The 18,905-nt window shown below is 35.3% G+C and overlaps 1 protein-coding gene across 23 annotated transcripts in view; it reads right to left on the reverse strand.

Moving 5' to 3' along the window:
- Positions 1-18,905, reverse strand: part of OXR1 (oxidation resistance 1) — a 226,494-nt gene that overhangs the window by 27,670 nt on the left and 179,919 nt on the right. For 15 of the 23 annotated variants that reach the window (XR_014942466.1, XR_014942465.1, XR_014942467.1 and 12 more), the window contains 6 exons: positions 18,032-18,151; positions 14,167-14,319; positions 9,028-9,212; positions 5,430-6,223; positions 3,923-4,091; positions 832-994 (listed from right to left, as the gene is read on the reverse strand). Coding sequence is in view for 20 of the 23 variants with exons in the window: in XM_085537069.1 (XP_085393195.1) it covers positions 832-994; positions 3,923-4,091; positions 5,430-6,223; positions 9,028-9,212; positions 14,167-14,319; positions 18,032-18,151 (1,584 nt within the window). In the remaining 3 variants the exon portion in view is untranslated. Of the gene's footprint in view, positions 1-831; positions 995-3,169; positions 3,294-3,922; positions 4,092-5,429; positions 6,224-9,027; positions 9,213-14,166; positions 14,320-18,031; positions 18,152-18,905 lie in introns of those variants that run through there. The other 8 variants (XM_085537076.1, XM_085537072.1, XM_085537074.1 and 5 more) reach the window with 2 other exon arrangements.

The raw sequence follows: 18,905 nt of genomic DNA on the forward strand, positions 1-18,905 counted from the left end.
GGTAGTTTTTAAAGTTTCTTCACACTACATAAAACACAAACATGGAGCTGTCCAGTTTTAGTATTCTACAATAGTAAAAAATAAAAATAAAAACCAAGCTTACAGTCAAATACCACAATTGCTGTCCCGAGACTCAAAGCAATCACTGCTGATGGGATAATCAAACAATTTGACAAGAATCAAACTTTCTGACTGACACTTGAATGCACAATAATACACGTGTTTATACTGCATGTACACTAAGAAACAACTACAGATGTGCAAACGTGTCCATAGAAACACAGTGGACACAGATTAACACAGGATGTGCTCATTGAAAATAGCTTCAATTACAGTATATTACTAAAATCCATGCAACACACTTATGCACTGAAAGGTTACAATAGTTGAGAAGTTCTTTACTGGGTTACTGGAATAACATTTCATTAATAGATTAATTTTCCTTACTTTTCTCATCCCTAGTTTGAGGTCTACCAATCACTATTAGACATATGCATAATAAAGAAATGCTTACAATCAGAAAACGTCAGACTGAAAATTAAGTCTGCTTCATCAATGTTAGACCCTCTCTGCTGTAATCGCATTCAAGTTTGAGGGTGGTTTTTTGTTTTTTTTTGTTTAACTTAAATTGCTTCAGATAAAATGGACTTGTAACTGTGAAATGCTGCCTGACCTCATGTTACAGCAAAGCATCAGGATGGCATAAATTAAGCAATTATGATTACAGTAAGCAGACAGAAGTATGTCACTTTGTACACTGGGAAAATATTTATTTTCATAAGAATATTATTGAAATACTGTTAAAGAATCTTTGACACTGTTCTTCCTTACCTCCCACTCTTTAGCAGGATCTTCAGTAGTAGACTCTTCACTAGTTTCAGGTTCTTCCTTCTTTTTCACAACTATAAATCCAGGCTCTCGAAGAGATTCTCCAGTATCTTCTGCATATAGCTCTGGACTCCACTGGATGAAGAAGACATACAGGTGATCTGTCCTAGAGAAATCAAGTAACGAAACAGAAAAAACATGGCAAAATTCTTGGCTAAACAATTATAAAATTCTATTTTAACTTTAACATGAGATAATTTGTATTTTACTAGATTATATTTGCAAAACAAACAAACAAACCATAATACTATTGTGGGTTATCTTTATTTGCTTGTTTTTAATTTTATGAAACTTACACTAGAGGAAAAAAGAAGCAAGTTGGCAATGACTGGCTGTGCTCTCATACACAAGCACTGTGTACCATTCAACCATTGGAATGCTCTGTTTCCAATTGTAATAACTATTAAAACCAAAACAGAGCAATGCATTTAAAAACTTAATTTAGATGTATATGGAACAGTTAAGTACATAATAAAAACAATATTAGGATTAAAAATATATATATATTTTAAAGCATGCATGTTTTCCCTGTCCTTGAGAAACAGCTCAATACTCCCAAGGCAGGTATCCAAGAAATACACAGACCATGGAAATCACTACATACATGAGGCAATAAGCCTAAATAAAAATATGTGCAAATACATAACTGGACAATAGGCCAGTTTTTAGTTTATCTGTAGTACCACAGTAGGTACTCAACATTTAAATTACCATCTTTTAAGTTATCTGCCACAAATGGTACTGTTTTCCTGTTTGGAAGAACAAAAACAAAACGCCCCAATTCTCATAAGTCATTTACAACCCCCAATAGTTGTCAGTCTATGTTACTTAATTACTGCCTGTACGTGAACAGATAGATTTAGGAAAAGGCTGCACAATGAGCCCAGTAGTATCACTTCATCATGAAAGTGACAGCTTCAAAAGGTAGAATTTTATAACATAAATTTATAGAATTTGAATATTCCTATGCCTCTCACCAAAGAAAGTCAATTTGCACATTAACATGAACAATATTTGCACTTCCCCCCCTTCCCCACCCCCCTTTACTTAATCTTTGTAAAACAGAACACTCAAAAAATAGCAAAAGATGAGTGCAGCAAAATTTTATAGAACTGCAACTGTAGTTCACCTGTGCATTTGTCTAAAAGGATGTCGCATAGGATGAGGATCGGTGATTCAAATTCAGCACTCTTTTTAAAACTAAAAAAAAAAGTTATCCAGAAAAAAACTAAAAAAAAAAACAAAACCTAAAAGTTATCCAGAAAACTACAAAAAAAGGAAAATAGTGAAAAAGAAAGCTAAGAGAGAAAAACATTTCAGATGCATAAGGCTTGGTAACTTCTAAGACAAAGTCCGAAAAAGAAGCTTCAGATACCTCATGCCCTGAGGTATGTATTTAATTTTCCTGGTTCTTGTAGGTTTTTAAAAGACCAAAAATCAGTTTTTTGGGGTTTTTTTTGTTTTCAAAAGAACTTTAAAACCAATAGTTACAGTAGCTAAATGTAAATAAAAATTATATTTATGAAACTTCCTGATTCACTTATTTTCTTTCTTAACACTAAGTGAAAGAAAACTGAGTGGATACTAATTCTTTTGACCTATCCAGCGCAGCACGCAGCAAGTAAAATTAAATTAAGAAAACACCCCCACTGTAATATGACCTGTAAAAAGCAGAGGACACTTAAGGCAAAAACCAGATTAGTAACGTGCCAAGAAGTTAGAGAGATATCATTTATATGATCTCCCTAGTAATGACTATAAACTGTAAGCTAAGAACTACTACTTTTGAAATATGCTATAAGTTCTGCTTTATGCTGAAGTTAAGTAATTGCACTGCTGTACTAAAAAATGAGAGAGTAATTGTTTTTAGCAGTTGATCAAGATACCAGATACCATTGTCATAAATAAAAACACTGCCTTTAAATGAAGTGTAATATGAATAGAACAAGAAAAATCAAGTTGGATGTAACTGTAAGAGGCCATGTGTCCCAGAGAAGAATAGCTATACCAGAAATGCTAGGACAGACATTTGTGTCAAGAAATGGTACAATTTCTGCTGAAGGGCAGCAAGTTTTTTGCTCAAAGCCAAGTTAGTGATTTGTACAGACTCAGTTCTTACTGTTGGAAAATACACTTTATCTTTTTTTAAATGTCTTTCAGTTTGTTATACATCTCCATTTACAGAGGAGAATTGCCTTTCCTGTTGCAGCCAACTTATGTATGAAATGAGTTTTATGTTTGTAATCAATCTTTTCTCCTTTAGATCACAGAACCCCACTTACTTCTAATTTTCCTTATATGTTACACTTTCTAATTAGTCTTGCTGCTTTCCTCTGGACTCTCTCCAATTGATCCATATCTGTCCTCAACTGTAGTGTCCCAACTGGACATGCTATGCCATTCAGCTCAAAAGAAAAGATGGAAAAGTGACTTGATCATTGTGTGTAGGTATTTATACAAGACTATACCTGATAGATTTTTGTTTGTTTGTGTTGTATTCACATTCTCAAGTTGAATATAAGTCAGTTTACTACCAAAAATTCAAGAAAATCAACATTTTTATCAGTGAGTGAACACGGACATTTCATTTAAATATTTTTCTAATAGACGTGTTTAAGGTGCTTCCTGGGAGATGGGGAGAACAAAAGAAAAATATCACTGTGTTGCCCTATATATAAAAGAACCAGATGGGATACTTTTGTTTTTAACTCATAGCTCAAGACAACTGTTTTTTTCCAAGCAATATGAAGATCAACAACACTGGCTTCCTGCACCAGACCCCACATACTTCAATCTTTCATTATTTACTTGCTACAGGGAGCAGCAATCCAACCTGCAAGTAACTACGCCAAGCTTTGATACATTAACAAGGTATTCAGGTGTTAAGTACAAGCCAATAATCAGTATTACAAAATTATAGAATATCCTGGGCTGTTGGGCCTTTTGTGTTTCTTTATGGACAGTCATTAAATACTCTTGAAAAGAGCAGGGGGAGGGGAGACACAGAAAACCTAAGAGTCTACCTCCTGCTTACCTTTCTTGAGGAACAGCAAACCAGTATTCATGTTTTTTATCCCTCTGAGCATACTGCTGCATTGATGCACTTGCTTGTGAGACAAATGTTTTTCTCATAGGTTTCCCAACCTTGAGACACAAATACTTGTGAGATCGATGTCTTCGTTTTTCTTTCACAAGGGAAGAACCTATTAGTAAAGAAAAATTAAGCTATCTACGACATACAGTATTGCTTAACAGAACGACTAGCCAATTTCGTATTATGAAATAAGTAGGCAGAATGAGTAAGCGTAGGTAATAAGAGATGAGGTAATAAAAGGACAGGTAAATATTGCAATCTTTTTTGTTGTTGTTAAGATGTATCATTAGCAGAATTAACTTCATAGCACAGCATATTTGGACATTAGAAATAACTCTGCTTCTGACCTTGGTTCACATAATGTTAAATCTTTCAACCATGCTTTGAAGTATTTCAGAAGATGCTCTCAATGCATATCCCCCAGCATTGATTCAAAGATACCTCACACTTGAAGACATACCATACTCATGCCCAAGATGACAACGTTAAGAAAGTACATAAGCCAGACATATGCACTTACTAATTACTTCTCCTGTAAGAAAGAGAAATTCTAGCAATGCCATTAGACAATTTATTTTGTTAGCCATTTCAAATGTTTCAGATGTATGAATACCACTTCAAGATAAAGGACACCAGAATTTGCAGTATGGGATTCTTTGTGTTATTGCTATGATGTTTGTTCAATTAAATTAAATGTGATTATTCTGAAGGTTGGAATTTTCAAATCAGCACACAGTTAAGAAAGAAACCTTCTCAAAATAATTTCCTTCAGAGATTAGTCACCCAAATCCTAAAATGTAATTCCAACCATAAGTAAAAACTTTTTAAAGCAGGGAAGTTTTCAGAGTTTCACAGTGTTACTTTCACTACCTTGCTCCTATTTGCTTTGATAAATGTTTTTCCTGCGTTCAGCCTTGATCTGGTCAGCATGAGCATAATACAAAACATTAGTGAATCTCCCGAAACCAACTTAAGCCTCTGTGCTACGTTAAATCTCCAGTGCATGCTGCTCAAAACACAGAACTTAACAGGGTATACATGCCATAAGTGAGTTTGAAGTTATTCCCTGTAATTCACTCATAGAGATATACCAAAACCAAAATTTAAGCAACAGTTAGCTGACTGCTAATGGACATTTCTGATTGAGCTCTACAGTCACATAATCATCATGGATCTAGTTATATATGTTTACTGAGATTACCCCTACAAAGATGACATAAATTTCAATATAAACAACCTTAGTTCAGAAAAGTGTTAGCAAAGGTATCCACGCTTTCCATTTCCTAAGCAATATCTTCCCACTGGTTTATGTGAGAATGGACTAGATATATTTGCACACTGATGAAAAATAAGTAATATACTATTTATGTTCCACAGAGTGGGAAGTACAGTCAATTCTCCAGAGCACATATGAAAGCTAACACCATACCTATAAATACTGGCTCACCTTCTGATTGTCCATCTCCTAAAATCATAGTTTTCTGACTAAGTTCTTTTTGTGAATCCTGCTGCATATTTTCTCTTTGTTGTTTGGTTTGTTGCATAGTATGTGTCTTCCAGAGTTTGCGAAGTTCCTCAACTTCTGCCTCAGAGTCTTGAGCTTGCTCTTTCTCCGTGTTTCCCTTCCTAGTCAGCTCTATCTTTTGAGAGTCTGTGGTACTTTCACAATGTGAACATTCCTCTCCCATCTTGCTTTCTATTTCCGGCTCTTCTCCTAGTGTGATGTCTTGATCTTTGCCCACTGGTTTCTCTTGGTCATGTTCTTCACTAACATGAGATCCTTGCAAAGACTGCTGGAGAATGTTTTCCATGCTTTCACTAGATTCTTGGGTCTCCTTTACCAACATCTCTGCACTTTCTGAACGTACGCCATGGGTACCTAACTGCTTAACATTTACAACCATTTCAGCACTGGATTTTAAGTCACTGTCAGCTTGTTTCGAGTCCAAAATGGTTGTTAAACATTCTGCACTAGTTTGGTTTACTGTTTGAACAGATTCTGATGATGCGCCTGAAGATTTGTCTTGTCGAAGCTCATCTGAAGAAACAAGTTCCTCACGTATTGGAGAAAGTTCGGATTCTGTGAACACGTCTTCTGAAAGAGACTCCTCTGTACTCCTTGGAGCAGTGCTAGCGCTGTCATTGCCTGTATCACGAATTCTGGAATCCATTTCTTCTGTATTGCTCTTCGCAGCTTTCTTGGAATGGCAAAGTTCCCTTACAGACAGCTGTTCTACATCTCTGTTGAACAAATAAGAACATTACAATAGCAGGTGCCTTTTATGTCAAGCTTTTTTCTTTAATAAATTAAATATTAAAAAATAATAATACATATTTTTGTCTTAGAAAAAATAATGAATCTCATGTTCCTCAGCCCTTAACCCAGAAAACATCAGCAGTAAGAAACCAGTGTAAGTGTGCTTGCACAATGTTTGCTTAACAGTAATCTTACAGCAGACCTTTTGATAGTACGACACAGATGCAACTCGCACATTTCACGTTACTTTTGCAAAGAGACGATCTTTTAAAACCAGAGAATCTGTATGAGATTCTTAAAGTGCAAAATAAAATAAATGGAGGGTGGTAGAAGGGGTTGGTTAAGTCCAAGAAACATTCATCTCTAAGGGTAGATAACCTCCATAATCTTTAAAGGTTTAGCTATCAAAAAATGTATCTCTGAAAAAATCTGTTCCACTTAGCACCAGCTTCACACCCAGCTCCCTGGTAAGACAATGACAGAAGTCATTTGGTCTAACCTTGCCTCAGATAGTCTACAACAATAGGAACCATTATGGTATGTTTTATCAAGATCTTAGCATTCAGCCTCTGGAAAATAAACTGTGATTAGTATGCTCACCAATCAGGTATCTAGCTTAGATTATTACTGTTAAGCAAAATACATCCTGAACTAGTTGTTGCAACTCAACATTTTGAATAACAGACACGAGGAGTTCATAAGGAGTGTAAAGAAAGACAAAAGCACACATAGAAGAATTTATTTCCCATTAGGTAAATTACCATATTCAAAATTGCCTTCAAAAGTAAGTTAACTAGAAATCTACAAGGCTATAGAAAATGAGGATTAGTAGTAGGCTGTAACCTTGCTCAACTTCATCTACAACACAACAGAATACCTCAAAAAAAGCTGTCAAAATTCTAGGAGTACACAACCTCCATAAATAATTTCTCATGTTTAAGCATAGTTTTGACATGAGTTCTATGATGCAGATCCTTTGCTATCTAAAGCACATTAGAACTCCCATTAGTATAAAATCCTTAAGAAGCTCATACCTTAATCTCTGATCCTGAAAAACAATACTTCCACTTTCCATCTGAACAGAACTTTTAATTCTAGCTACTGATTTCACTGAGACATCATAAAAATACAGGATGTTCACAAAACATCCACATTCTCTTACTCATTCAGTTTTCAATGTGAGGCTGATGTTAGGACTGTGCTAGCTCAAATACTGACATAAAAGCTCTTGTCAGAATTAACTATAGCTATAATTCAGAAATTAGTTTTATTTTCCCAAAACTCTTCAGATATGCCTCAGATTTTGATGATGTTAAGGTAAAGAAGAGCTGGAAGTGAAAAAACACTAAATTAGCATCCTATTTAATAGTTTATAAAGCTGACAGAATGATAAGCATATAAGACTACAAACAAAACATGACTTATCAAGCATGTTTTTATTCCACATGCATTATATTAGAGGCAAAACAAAACAGAAAAATCATGTACTATAGAAGTCCAAAATCTACAGTGTATTTAAGGTAAAGTCATGAGTCAAACTTCAGTCACTAAGAAACTAAATAGGCTAGGAAAATGACTTGTTCTGCAACTGCAATCTTATTATCCAAATAACAAAATTTAAGAAGTTATCTGAATATTAACTTCACTGTCTGTACTTTACATTAATGGAACGAGGCACTAAGAACCATTGTTAAGTGCAATCTGCAAAATAAGACTCCCAGAAATCAGCAAACAAGGCCACGTGAAAACACCAGTCTGCTAATGTTTCTATTTACTGATAGACCTTTTGCCTGCTGATCTTCTATTTACTTAAAAGAGCAGGAAGCTGTGGAATGCCTTTTGGAACAGTAGAAAATGCTACACAAAGATTTATATTGTTTAAGTTTAAAGCTGATTAAGTTGAGCTTTCCTATTCTTTGCATCAGTTTTTAGTTTAGTTTTAGTTTTTTTAGTTTTTAGTTTGATAATTTTTCTCCTAAATTGCAAATGGTACAAGTGTTGTGGTACCTCTTGCCATTGTTACCGCTATCAGAGGAAGTTAAAACCCATCAACATAGAAAAGATTCTATATATGTAGGTTGCTCCAAAAGTAATGCCTCCTGTTTATTTGTTTATGAAACTACATAAAGAACACAATAGCATTACTTGATAGAGATAACTCTTAGCTACATAATTATATTTCAATACAGTCATCATCATTAGCTATGCGTTTTCACCAGCAAGGACTAAAAGCCTAAAAGTGACACTTGCAAAATTCCACACCAGTGGAAGTGACTCACTGTTGCCACTGCTGAAACACATAATGCACCAGAGTATTCACATCCACTCTTAGGTTTCCATAAATGTTTAGAAAGCACTGCTGAATGACAGTGAATGCAATTTTTTCCACATGGAAGAATTAAATGACATAACTTTATTCCATATACACTTCCACAACAGACACCATTGACAAGACTGCCTCTCTGCTGCCATCTGTCACGCAGCAACAGCATGTAATGGGATACTATTGGGAAGGTACAATCTCTACTGCCATCTCATTAACACCTGCTTCTGACATTGCTAGGTAACATAATAAAATAGGAAGCATTATTTTCAGAGCAGCCCACACAGTACAGTGAGTGTGAAATCTGAGGACAAATCAAGATTTCTCCATGGTCTCTCCAAGCCAATCTTTTATTTTCTTTTGTTTTCCTTAAAAACACATGTTTGTGTGCTAGTTTTGTATGGTCAACCATAATTATATATTTCATTTTACTCAAAGCTCATTTATTATACTGTTCTATCTTACATGCTTAGTGAATCCTTAATTTTGCTGTCCGTAATTTCCTTATACAGAGCAGCTGACATCACTTCTTCCATGGGACACATGATGCCATACTCTTCACAGCCATTCTCTTGGACAAGAGGGTCCATTTTATGAGGATCAAACATTATATTATTTGGCGTCACTAGCAGCACACCATTGACTGTACCCTAAAACGAGAAGGAAAAGAAGTGGTAAATTGTATCCTTCATATTTCAGCTTGTTCTGTCTTTTTATTCCCCCCCCCCCCCCAAGATTATTTTTGATTTTTACTTTTTAAAGCGCTTTGTTTTTTTTCATCTGAAGAGCTTATCAAATTTTCTTGCATTATCCAAAAATAGTCATTTCTCTGAGGATGCAAATTAATGACTTTTGAAGAAAAGTCAATGAATTTTTGCTCTTATTCATTCCTAAGAACTGTTCAATAGTGCTGAAATAGCTTGTAACCTAATGAATGTGCCAGGCAACTCATCCAAGATAAATATATGCATATTTCTAAGAAAGCCATGGGTTTTTGGTTTTTTTTTTGTTTATTTATTTATTTATTTATTTTTACTTAAGAAGCTTCAAGCATTTTTCACCTGTGAAGTCTGAATCTTAACCATTTGTTTTTGTTTTTCTTTTTTAAATATACTGCACAAAGTCTCATTAGCAGTCATTTTTATTTTCTCAAAAGTGACAGCAGTATTTGATACAACTTAGTCCAACTTAACTGACCTGTAGATTGATTGGACAAATACACTTAATGTTTTCAAATCCTCCATTCTAAAAAGCAGGTTTTTTTTGTTGTTGCTTATAAGGTGCAGTTGCACTAAGATGAAGCTTTGGATGAATTTATCAGAAGTTATATTCATGTCCTGCGTTAATATAAGTAGATTTTAACAGTTAATAGTCATACTACGAGAAATAGAATTCTCATAGAATGCAGACATACAGGTAATTTACACAGCAGTTGAACTCCCCATGCACGTTAGAAATACCCACAACCACTAACACTACGGTTGTTTACTAAGGAAGCTCATTAAGCCATCAGAATAGTGCTAAAGGAAACAAAACCACTAGCAGGATAGTAACAATTTTTTAAAGGAACTTGGATCCTAAGAACTTCACAGAGTCTATTTTTTTTTGCATGGGAATCACAGAAGACTCGCTTCATATACAATTGAGGCCTACCAGAAGTCAAGTAAATATCACGTTCACTGATAAATTGTTCACACAATTAAAGAGACACAAAAACAGACTAAGCATCTACACAGAAGTTCTTTGAGTCATTCAGTGCCTGTTCAGGTTTTACACGTTACTTTGTTCAAGTATAAAGCTAAGGACTGAGATGTCAAAGGAATGTATTTGCATAATTTTAAGGTTTTAGACACTGAAACTGTCACTAGTATTTCTTCCCAAGCTTTATAAACACTGTGTACTCTAGAAATATAACTTCAAGGTGTAAAAACAAACTCCCAAAAGAATAACTGTCAACTAAAGTTTAAAATTGTTATATCCATTGTGGCCTAAAGAAAAAAGTTACCATAACTGCAAAAAACACTGAGTTTACTCTGAAGAACAACTGCTTTTTTTAAAAAAAAAATAAAAATATGGTCTCCATAAATCATGCACACAAAGCAAAAAAGCCACATCACTTCCAATTCATCTGTGGTATTTAATGAAAGATTACTAAATCATTTTATTTTATTTAATACTCTCCAGGTCTGATCTACAGAAATCAAGGCCACAGCCATTTTTAGTGGCAGCACATCATTCTACAATGACATGGACATTTTAAGAGAGCCCAAGCATTTTGTAGCAACTTCCTGAAGACATCTGAGGAAACACAATTGTCTTGAAGGGCAAAAAGGCTATTGGGGAAGCACACTTAAAGTAAAACAAAATCTATGCCATCACAAGACCCGTTTTTGATGAACTGACAATCCCAGGGTTTTGAAACACCGTGGGGACTATCCAACTTCCATTTGAACAGATGAAAGCAGAAGGAAGCGATTGGCCACAGATTTTTTGAACAGGTAGTAACTGCTATATTTAGAGCTGTTACTTAAATGTTACAAAGGGAGGCACACCTCTGAAACAGTATTTGAAAGCCTGAACACACAGAAATAGTTTCATAAACACTTCTAGAAGTACTTTGTCTTTCTTCAAATTAAAGTGGAAGTCTCCACTACAACCGAGCACTGTCAATAGAGACCAAGGAAAGTTTTGTTTTTTAAAGGACATCCTTCACCAAGCAATCAGTAGCTTGCTTTGTTTGGATCATATTCTTAATTAGCTGTTGAATAAAATGATATCAAACTGTCAAAAAACTGAAGTAAAGAGTCTGCACATAGCTATTATGTATTTCTTCAACATAACATAGCTACATGAAGCTTTGTGTCTGAACAAGACTTATGAATGCCCTTTGTATAACTGAAGTTTCTTGTATGCAGGAAAGATTGTTAAGATATGAAATGAATTCATATTCCAGTGAACTTCAGGTTTAACAGTCTCACGAAGTACTGAGCCATTTCAGTACTGAAAAAATCAGCCACACACACTAGGTTGTTAAAAACAGAACTCCTCAGTCTTAAAGATGGCCCAGAAAACACAACCCAGATAAAAAAAAAAGTCTGCATATTAAAGTGAATTAAACGGCACCTGTACATAAATATTCAATTCTGAATTATTTTATCATCTTCCTTCCATTAAATTTACTTAGACCCCAGAAAGTGGGGATTTTAAATTCTATACACTGAGATACAGGTTCTGAACAGTCATGCTAAGGGAGGATTGGAGCCAAGCTTAATAATATGGTTGAACCCAAATATTAAGACCAGATAGTTCAGTAAAGCACACTTATGAAGGTACAAGAGGATTTCTTTTACACAATTTTGACTAGAAGCCATCTTTAAATTATTCAATTGTTTTTATATACACCATAGAATTAACACTAATGAACAATTTATGAAGGATGAAGACAGCCATTTCATTTCATTTCTAATGATCTTTGCATCTTACAGATGCTTTAAATCTAGTCAGTATTTTCCTTCTCAGTTCACAGTATTTCTTCTTTAAGCACCCAGCTTGCCAGAACTTTCAGTTCTTTAATATTGCCAATTCTCTTTTATCAACTACTTTTCAAAACAAAGGACGAAAAATAGCAGGCAGAGTCAAGAGCAATGAATTTTAAAGCTCTCCTGTTAGTTTCACTTTTAATCAAGTAGACTGCTTAAAATATCTTTTTAACTTTTCAACAGTGTGAAGAACCAAAAACCACAGAAAAATACTTCAACATGGATACTGAAGGAATTTTAACCTCAATGTCAGTCTCACAGAAGAAGCAAGCAGAGTGGCCACTATAATGGGCATCTCTATCTATGTCAAACAGTAAGCTGAAGTGCAAACCTGCAGCACAGCAGTTACTCTACACAGGTTTATTGTCTGAATATGATGTGGCATATTCACACCATCCTGTTTCCAGATGTGTCCAATACTCTTTATCTAACAGTGGCCAGAACCTGATTTCAATTGTTAGGACAACTGTAGCAGGGCAAATGCTTCCTGTTTCCAACTACGATATCTCAAGGAATTCTTGTGTCCATATCCAGAGAGTCACAAATGTGACTAATTACATTAAACACAGTCCTTGAAAGAGAGAAATAAGACAACATTGTCTTAACATGAACTCTCACACATAAACTAAATGAAAAAAAGAGCCTATGGATGCCCCATCCCTGGAGGTGTTCAAGGCTAGGTTCGATTGGGGCCCTGGGCAACCTGATCTAGTAAACATGGCAGTTTGGTGTTGGCAGGGAGGGTTGGAGCTTCGTGATCCTTGAGGTCCCTTCCAACCGAGGTCGTTCTGTGATCTGTGATTTTAGTTTAAGAACATTGGTCTGACTGATAACACCTCACATCTATCCTCTATGAAACATTATTAACAATGAGAGTTAAAAATCAATCTGCTCTGGTCTGCAGATGATTAATCTTGAGTTTTCTCCAGAAAACATCTGAAGATTCGTCATCTTGCATGGTCAGGAAATACATGGAGGAGAAAAAACAAGACACCTGAAAAAGTTCTAGCTGTGTGACAAATGTTAAGTAGTGTGCAGAATTTCTGAAATCCAGAACTCAAACTTCAACAGCGTAGCATTCATTCCCCACCCTCCACACAGGCTAAAGAAGTCACATGGGGAAGAATGCTGAATAAAGCAAACTAACCCTAGAACAAATGATAAAGCTTCTTTAGTGCTTGTTTCTAATACAAGATTTTTGCATGTATAAAGTTTTACACATGTACTGTCAAAAGGCTTCACATTTAAACATAAAAACACTTTCCATCAGCAAAAAAAACAACAAACAAACAACAACAACAACAAAAAAAAAACAACACAGCTTCAGGAGCTTCTCCTTAGTCTGTTTAGTATTAGCATTACTCATTTGCAAATCTATTCCTAAAGAACAGCAGTAGGTAGGTGTATTTGTAGAACCAAACCTCATGGGAACAAGAAAATAATACAAGTACTCAGCATTAATTCAGCTTGAGTGAAAGCATGTTTTTCCCAGGAGTAAGTCTTTTTTACTGAGGAGTAAGAAAGCAATACCTCTCTCTTCCACACCCTCAAAAGCATTCCAGGCATTCCGACAGTTGACAATCTCAGTTCCTAAAACCTTGCACCTATGAGCTGCATGGAAGCAAAATGATGAAACCTCACAGAATCAGAGATGAATTCTGCTCCCAGGTCTGTTTTCAGAAAACAGAAGTGAAGCTACCCTAAGTACATATTTTCTGACAGTTTAAGGCATATTCTTCTGCATCATAAAGAAAGATTATTACTTGAAAGAGATACTAACACAGGCAGCAAGCAGCTTTCCTGCCCTCAGCAAAAAAACAAAATAAAACTAAAAAACACTACACACAACAGTATGACTATGGGAAATTCATCAGGTTAATTACAACATAACTGATTGTATTAGGTTTAAGAAATAAGTGGTCCAGGATTATGAAGAAAACGGTAAGAAAAATGTACATATACATAAGCTGATCTTATCAAAGACAATCTTACCCTATGTTTATACTTCAAAAGCATTTTCTTCTTACATTCCATACAGTAAGCATAAAATATGAACGTTAAGTACCTTGCCACTGGTGATGTACTTGCAGTTAATTTTCAGGAACTTTTCTGTAAACGCTTCTTCCTCTTCCGAGGTAGATGATACCACTCTTGTAGACCGAATACACGGATGTGCTGGTGAAGCAACTGATTCTTTCTGTTGGACTCCATCTGGATCCTAAAAAGGAATGGAAAAGGAGAACTTAGCAGCCTGCTTTTTCATTGTTAAGGGATCTTCTACTGTGTTTATTATTCTTCTTCAACATTAATATAAAGGTAAAAATAGAATTCCAAAACCACAGTAGTTTATAGAAAAATTCTGATCAGAGAGTACAAGCAACTCTAATAAAGTATAGTTTAACTAGTCCATTGGAAGAAATGCCAGTACACAACAGTACTCAGAATCAATGTAAGAACAAATAAAATATAAACTAATGTAAGGAGATCACTTGATACGCTTTCATATGCAAAACCACAAGTGACACGTAGTTAGCAGAAAGGATTTCTTCCAGTTTTAACAAACAAAAGCTCTGATAAGTGTTTTCTGTTACCCCTTATAATATTATACACTATTTTATGTTTGAAAGTCTCTAAAGGTCAGCTAGTAAAAACTCCAGTTGACATTAAACCTAAGCCTACACTAGATGAAGTTGCTTATGACTTTTCCAGTTGAGTTCAAGTCTTCAAGGTTGGATATTTCACTGCTTCTCCTAGAAACCTGTTCTAATATTTAACCAATCTCACTGCAAATAAAAACATGTTCCTGTTGTTTAACCAGAACTTCCTGTGCAACATTCTATACTTGTTGCTGCCCATCCTTTCACTATGAACCTCTGAAGATACCAGGTTCTTTTCCTCCCTGTAGCCTCTCTATCTTTGGTAATAAAACACAGTAATCAGGTAGTAATCAGGTTCTCCATCAGCATTTTCTTCCCCATGCTAAAAAAAAAAAAAAAAAAAAACACGAAAAAAAAAAAACCCACCACTAAAACAAAAACAAAACGGCTTCGCTACCATACTTCCATACTTTAAGCATGGTTTTACATCGTAAATGGAGGACCTGACAACTCTGAGTTCTCTCCAGCATATCAATCTTTGTCCTGTACTGAAAGTGAAATAAATGAACACAGCACAGCAAATGCAGCTTTAGAAGCTCTTCTGACAGGATATGATTGCTTTCCTAAACTATTTGGCATTACTCTCATCATCTTCTACCTGGAATGTGATTAGCCTTCATTGCCACAAGAGGACATCGTTAAACACCTTCTCTACCAGTACACTAGGTCTCACCTCTCCTGCACTGGAATAGTGTCAAGGGCCAGTCATTAATGGGGTTCTGCAGGGCTCCATATTGGGGCCAGTTTTCTTTAACACTTTTATCAATGACTTGAATACAGGACTCAAATATATACTAAGTAACTTTGTGTACATCAATAAGCTGGGAGAAGCTGTTGACTCCTTAGACAGTAGAGAAGGTCTGCAGAGAGATCTTGACAAACTAGAGCACTGGGTAATCGCCAACTCTATGTATTTAAAGATGGCATGTGGTGGATTCTGCACCTGGAACCAGGCAACCTTGAATAAATGTACTGAGGAAGGATAGGCTGGAGACCAGCTCTGCAGAAAGGGATATGGGCAGGTTCTGGTTGATGGCAAGTTGTATATTAAGAGGCTCCAATAAGAGTTTTAATTTGTCCAACAGACTGCTGAGTGAAACCATTCAGAAGAAAACCAGAAGAACAAACCAATCAACAAAACAGTAACATCATAAGAAAGGCTTAGTCTAAGCCAAGTTATTACTCAAAGACTGATACTAAGCCAACTGAATTACATGCTGAAATCTTAGCTTGAATACAGCAGCACTGCAAGAAAAAACATGGTTTGCTGGTTTGTACTCATTCATACAATACTGCAAAACTATCATTTGATGAAACAAACTGAAACAGAAAGCTCAATCCTGTTGTAACCAACTTCTGAACCTCTGCTTTGGAAAACAGTTGTCTCATTCAATTTCTAGTAACCCATGATCATAGTAAATAGAGATCTCAGCACATTACATAGGCAGAGTAGCATATCCTTTTTAAGTTTAATCACTCTTCCAAGTTAATTTGTAATTTTTGAGTCAGAATTTTGGAAGAGTCAATAATGACAGAAATTGCTACAGAGCACATAAGGATATATGCTAACATTGCTCTCACTGGGATAGTAATAAGCAGAGGGGAAAAAGCATAGAAAACAAATGCTATCAAAGAACCAAATTCTCCAGCCTTATCTCCAGATTGAAGGCAACCACCACTTACACTGTTGATTAAAAAAAAAAAGTCACCACCACCAAAAGCCACACACACAATCCACACTGAAAAGTGAAATGATTTCTGTTATTCTTCACTTGTGTTTGACAGACATGACCTAGACACCCTTTTGCTTCCCTTACATACGTTTCAAAAAAACATTAGAAACAGTGCTGTCCATGAACAATTATTACCATATTGCTTGATTTTTCCTGAGACATTTAAAGGGATGCTTGTCTGATACTTAAGGATACATACAAAGGTTCTGCAAACAAAGAATACATCAAGTGAAAGTGTACTCTCAAGATGTTGTCAACAATCAACTGCCCATGCTAGGCAAAATAACCCACTGCCCAAAAGGATTTAAGCTTCAAAAGTTTTTTAATCCCTTTTTTTTTTCTTGTATGATTTCATGCTTTTATCTGTTTAACTGCATAATATGCATGAGGCAGCCCGAAAAAAATTACAGCTACTGTTACACTACTTTGTCCCCAGATCTATAATATCTAAGGAAGCATATACAAAGTAATTCATAAGAACAAAAGAAAAGTATTCTTTCTGACATAGTATATCTACTATATTGTTGAAAGAGCTCCATTTTCTTTAAGTGAGACTAATTTTTTCCTTTGAGTAGCTTCTACATAGCTAGGCCTATACTAGCATTTTTAATAATTCTGAGACTTGATACAGAAGAAATTAGACTAGTCTATTTACTGAGCTAAAACACCTACAGTTTGCTTTCTGGAGTAGGCATTTGACAGCTTGACTACACACTACCAGGATATTTTGTTATTTGAAATAAAAGATAATAACTGGGAAGGGATTAGTACTGACATGTTAGGAAACAGCTGAATAAGGTCAGAATTGCATATATTACAGTATCAGAATCAGTATCTTCTCTGTGTATGTCTGGTTTGAGTTCTCCCCATGAGTTTCTTCTAATAGCAAACTAGCGATCCTGGAAAGACATATTACCACAAAACTAGCTCAAAGACAAAACCTACATTTAAGCTTAATTATAGAGCAGTTTTCAAAGCTACACAGTTTTAAGTACAGGCAAGTCTATAAATGCAGACAACACTATTACATGACAGCTGTCTATAATTGACACTCAGAAATCAGCCCTTTACTGAAATAGACTTTTCACTTCATTTTCCTCAATGAAGCCCAAGGAAAAATTTTCATCCACTACTAAGGGAGGAGTGATGGCTAGGATAGCAAGGGTAGAACCCTTATATTGTCAAGAACATTTATTTAGTTAAAATGTCTCACTGCTACATAATTTATCAATATTACATAAAGTTAAATAAAAAATATTTATCTAGTTCTCAAAGGAAACATAAAAATGCAACAAGAATTAATAAAGATATCAAGTCACTAAGATTGTAATTTATTACTAATGACTTGAACACGAGCCAGTTTTTACAAAGAAAACTCACTTTAGATAATAAAAGCTTGCATTTACTATCTTGCTTCCAACTCTGGGTGTTATAATGTACTTTCTACCCAAAATGAATAATCTCCTTTAAGAAGAAAGCATAACATTCGTAACATTCATCTCATAAGGGAAAAATTACTTTCAAGAATGGGTATACCTACATTTACTGTAGCCTTGTCAAACTCTGCTTCTGAAGATGTAGGTGATAGGGGACTTATAGGGCTTAGAGAGGGGGAGCTGTCCACACTAGATATGTAGTCTGGGTCAGGAACATACAAAATCTATAAAGAAGATATAATGCAGTTAGAAGTTATGCTTTCAAATTTACTTTAGATTTCCCACTAGTTCAGCTAAGTGTCACATTTTCTCAAAATAAGCTATATGAATTTATTTTTCCTCCAGTTCATTTTAACAGGAATTATGAGCTGAGGGAATAAACAATACAACCAAAGACTTCTTGATTTTAACTTTGAATACTACTGAATATCTACTCATATCCTAACGTAATATTTAGTCATAATCAAGTAAAGGTTCAAATAGAAAGCATTAAAAGAACCACATAGCTTGTCAGAAACATTCAGAATACATAAAGATGACTACCTGGATTAGTTCCCATACTGATTATTTGAGTAACCAAGAGGCAGGTGAGTGAAAGTGTTAACAGACATGCCACCAAATTTAGAAGAAAAGGAAAAAGTCTCTAAAGTTATTCACCCCTTAAGTAGACTGCTTGGGCCACAGTAATCATTCAGGTTTAGACTAGGTTTTGCAGCAATCAGAAATAAACACAGAATTCTAGAAGAGCTTGAAGATAATCTAGTTCCAACCCCCCTGCTATAGGCAGAGATACCTCACTCTAGACCAGGTTGCCCAAAGCCCCATCTAGCTTGGCCTTCAATTCTTCCAGAGGGGTCATTCACAACCTCACTGAGCAACCTGTTCCAGTACCTCATCACTCTCACAGTAAATAATTTAGACTAGATATGAAGAAGAGATCTACCCTCTTCCAGTTTAAAGCCATTTCCCCATCATCCT

This window comes from Coturnix japonica, chromosome 2 (assembly GCF_054131305.1).
Source record: "Coturnix japonica strain WE chromosome 2, WE-NBRP24, whole genome shotgun sequence".
In the NCBI taxonomy this organism is placed as follows: Eukaryota; Metazoa; Chordata; class Aves; order Galliformes; family Phasianidae; genus Coturnix; species Coturnix japonica.